This window comes from Camelus bactrianus, chromosome X, assembly GCF_048773025.1.
Source record: "Camelus bactrianus isolate YW-2024 breed Bactrian camel chromosome X, ASM4877302v1, whole genome shotgun sequence".
Classification (NCBI taxonomy): Eukaryota; Metazoa; Chordata; class Mammalia; order Artiodactyla; family Camelidae; genus Camelus; species Camelus bactrianus.
This window is the reverse complement of record NC_133575.1, coordinates 81,231,106-81,235,007: the sequence shown is the minus strand read 5'-3', so window position 1 is coordinate 81,235,007 and position 3,902 is coordinate 81,231,106. Positions and strand designations below refer to the sequence as shown.

The following is a 3,902-nucleotide window of genomic DNA, read 5'->3' as shown; positions in this document are numbered from 1 at the left end:
ACTTCTGTAGAGGTCAGTCTGGTAGGGGGGCGGTCAGCCCATTGTAGGGGGGCCCAAAAGAAACATGTTGAGCTTCATTAGAGATTTCTAGCATATCAGCAATGTTAGGTGCCTGAGAGGTACAGGACCTGGATGGAGGGACATATATACCCAATATACATGGTTATATTAAGGGGAAGAGGATGGAGGGTTGGGCAGGCACAGCAGGAGAGAAAACACAAGGGTGGTACCCACCTAAAAGTTGCCTGAATTTGTTCTTAAGCACAGGTGAGAACTACTTTCTCCAGCCTCCAAAGTATCTAAAACCTCTTGGGAGTTGGGATCCTGCATGGGCAGATGGGGACAAAAGCTGTCAAATAGAGCTCACACCCATTGCTTTATTTGGTCCCCACAAGATCCTTAAGAGATCATTATCTCTATTTTACAGATGAGAGAAGATGTAAAATTTATTCTTCTAGCTAAGTGGTCTGGTGGTAATTTGAATTTACATTTGCTTCTAAAATTCTGCCAATAAATATTATGTGTCCCAATGCCTTTAGAAATACACTAAGTGCTGTTGGTTACTTCTTTTTTGTTATAAAATTTTTATTATTTCTAACAATAACGTGTGTACATTCTAGGAATAAGGAAAAATACAAATAAGCTGAATTAAAAAATCACTCATAATCCTACCACTGATTGTACTTTTTGTCTTTCATCCTTCACATGTTCTTCTGTGCATATATGTAATATACAAATGTACTCTCCCCTTTCAAAAATATGATATTCACATACTACTTAGTAATCTTTTTTTCATTTTATATCTATTCAGCAACCTCTTTTTGTACAAGTGAGTAGATTTCTCCTATGAAAAGGCAGAGATTTGTAGATTGGTTTGAAATACAATAAACAATGAGACGCATCTAAAGCCACTATTAGCAACAAGTTAAAAGTAGAAAGATGGCCAAAGGTAAATCAAGAGGACGCAAATCAAAAGCAATGTTAACATCAGAAAAAAGAAAAATCAAGGTAAACTACATTAAATAGGGGTAAGGATGGTTTCGATTAACCTTCCAACGCATCACGATAAGTTTGTTTCTTACTCTCCTTATCTCATCTATTTCATTCACTTCTCTAAACATATCTTCCTTGCTTAAATGCCTGTTGTGTATATCTTCTTTAAATTCCTGTAGAGACTGAATCAGCCTTTCTCTAAAAGTTCCGTCTGTTTTTTCCTCCTCCTCTGGCTTTTCCTCAGGCTTTGGCTCTTCCTCAAGCTTTGGTTCACTCTCATCTTCTGGTTTTCCTTCCATTTTTTGACAGGGTTTCATCTTGTCTGCCTCTCTTCCTTTCTTCCTTTCCCTCTTCCTTACTGTTTCTCCACTTATTCCTCTTTGAAAACAATTATTTCTAGGGAACAAGAAGGAGACGTTAAGTCAAAGGTTTGGTGAATGGAACAGTGCTCCGGACATAGGTCTCAGTATTTGCTTTTATTGATTCAGAGGTATCATCAAATATTTTCCATCTGGGAAACTCAATCAGCCATCGGATTCACTGAGCCTGCCGCTCTTACCTTCACTTTCCACCTCCTCACCTCTCTCTTGTCCCTCCCACCAGCCTTTTCCAAGGCCCTCCTCAACCATTTCTCCCGCACTAGGCATAACACAAGAGCTTCCTAGACAGAGTAGGCTGGGAGAAGGGGTTAAGGGGGAGGCGCAGTGGGGCCGACAACCCCAGTCCCTCCCTCGCCCACCTCCACCCTGGGGGTCTTTTTAATATTTCCCTCACCTACCTGTACTGATCCGGTCACTTTCTTCCTTGCCTTTTCTAGCCTTGCGTACTGCTATGAACAACAGACCTGCAGACCTGCGGACAAACGGGAAATGGGAGGGGGAGGGGAGAGGAGGAGTGGGATGGGGTGGGGCGAGCGCTTGGTGGGCCGACCAGCACCCCACACTTTTTTCTCCATTAAGGTTCTCGGCTTTGGTAACTTTCCCACCTTCTTCTTCCCCCATTTCTCCCTCTCTCCACAATGCCAGATAGCTTGAATTTTCCATCAGACAGGGAGTAGGAAAAGCAGATTATTTCCAAACTATCTTTAAGACAGAGGTGGGGGGCTGGAGGGAGGGGAGGTGTTAGGAAATTGGTCTGAGGTGGCGGAGGATGATTATTTTTAAACTATCCCAGGTGTCCTTGTCCTTTTCCCGAGACCCCCCCTAGTCCGTTTCCCAAGGGTTATCATTCCCGGCAGATCTGGAGGTGGGAAGTGGAGAGATGGACTAGACCAGGACTCCCTCAAGTATCTGCTCTTGGCCACCCCCACCCTAGAAATCCCTGGGCAGCAGCTATTTTGCCACCAACCTGCAAAATTCCAGCAAACTGACTCCTTCTCCTTCCCCTAGCCGCGGGCCCCGCCGTCTGCGCTGTTGAAGGAAGCTGGTACCCAGACGGGAATCAGGACCAGACTAGCAGGACTTCTGCACACGTCGACTCCTGGTCACGTGAGACCTACGTCACCAGTGAGCTCGGGTCCTCAATTTCCACTCCCACCAAAAGCGCGGCAGAAGTGGGCCGGCCCTCTGCCCCCTCCCCCCTTATTCATTTGGCCCTGTCCGTCTTTTTTGCCTATCCCAGAGGGAAAATTTTTATTTGCCTTTCTCCGATTACTAGAGAGGGGCTGCATCTTTTTCTGGAGCTAAACTTTCTTACTTCTTTCAAGAATTGTCTTTTCCTGCCTTCCGCTCCCAGGACTGAGAACTTCAACCTACATCCATCGCCCCTCCCCCAGCCTCCATTTCATCTGCAATCTGGTCCTTGCTTGTTGTGGAACAGGGTTGATTTGGCAGCAGGTTGTTAAAAAAAAAAAAAAACGAGCCTGGGACAAGAGTAAGATTTTTTTTTTATATAGTTTTAGATTTTATACTTAATACTTTTATGTATTTTGTATTTTTAAACAGTAACAAATTTCAACTGAGTAAATGTGAAGCTCTAATTGGCTTTATTCGACAATTCCCGCAGCATCCCATCCATCTAGCAGCTAGAAGGGTGTTCCCAGGGGCTGTGCAAAATGAAAGGTTAGGAGAGTGGGGCAAGGGAGCTATTAGCGAAATAAAAGAAAGGATTATTTTTATGTTAGAACACCTTTTGCGGGGGGATGGGGAGGAAGGGATCAGCAAGGGTTTTATCATACAGATTGCTTCTTCCTCTAGGGGATGGAGAGGGCCTACGTGACAGATTACTGTTGCTTGACCAGAAAATTCCAGACTGGTTGATTTAAGATTACATTTCTGGGAGAGGCTGAAACTGCAGTTAGGTCAGGTATTAAGTCTAGGTTTGGTATCACAGGCTTTAGCACCAGAGATTGGGTTTTGGGCCTGTGGTTTTCTGTTTAACGAACTTACATCTTTTTATAGTCGGAAAAGAAAAAAATAAAATTAGTTAAATGAGTTAGTAGGTGTACAGTCCTGAGAATAGTGCCTGGCATATGGTAAGTGCTTTAAAAATGCAAGCTCTTATTATATTAGGATTTCATTTGGGGAAAAGGATTCAAAATGAAACTAAGTAATGTTTGATGCCAGAGTATTGGTGGTGGTATTTGCCAGGAAGCTGTGCTGCCTGCAGCATCCTCAGTTGTCTGGTACACACTGTGAGCCAGTTTCCTCATCTGGGACAGGGGACTAATAACGAACCCCTCATAGAATTGACTGTTGGGAATTCTTTTTTTTTTTTTTAATGGAGTTACTGGGGATTGAACTGAAGACCTCATGCATGCTAAGCACACACTCTACCACTGAGCTATACCACCCTCCTCCCACCATTCTCCTGCTCCCCACCATATCTGTTGGGAATTCTGGATAACACTTGGTTCAAAGCACTCAGATCATATAAAGTTTTCAACAGACATTGGCTACCTTTCAACTTCC

General features: G+C 43.7%; 1 protein-coding gene across 1 annotated transcript; it reads right to left on the bottom strand.

Moving 5' to 3' along the window:
* Nucleotides 1-564: 564 nt before the first annotated feature.
* Nucleotides 565-2,493, bottom strand: TCEAL9 (transcription elongation factor A like 9). Its single transcript, XM_010963655.3, has 3 exons — nucleotides 2,341-2,493; nucleotides 1,772-1,845; nucleotides 565-1,389 (listed from the first exon to the last, which is right to left on the bottom strand). The coding sequence occupies exon 3, from the start codon at nucleotides 1,308-1,310 to the stop codon at nucleotides 1,014-1,016; it is 297 nt and encodes a 98-aa protein (XP_010961957.1). The 5' UTR covers nucleotides 1,311-1,389; nucleotides 1,772-1,845; nucleotides 2,341-2,493; the 3' UTR covers nucleotides 565-1,013.
* Between the last annotated feature and the right edge of the window lie 1,409 nt (nucleotides 2,494-3,902).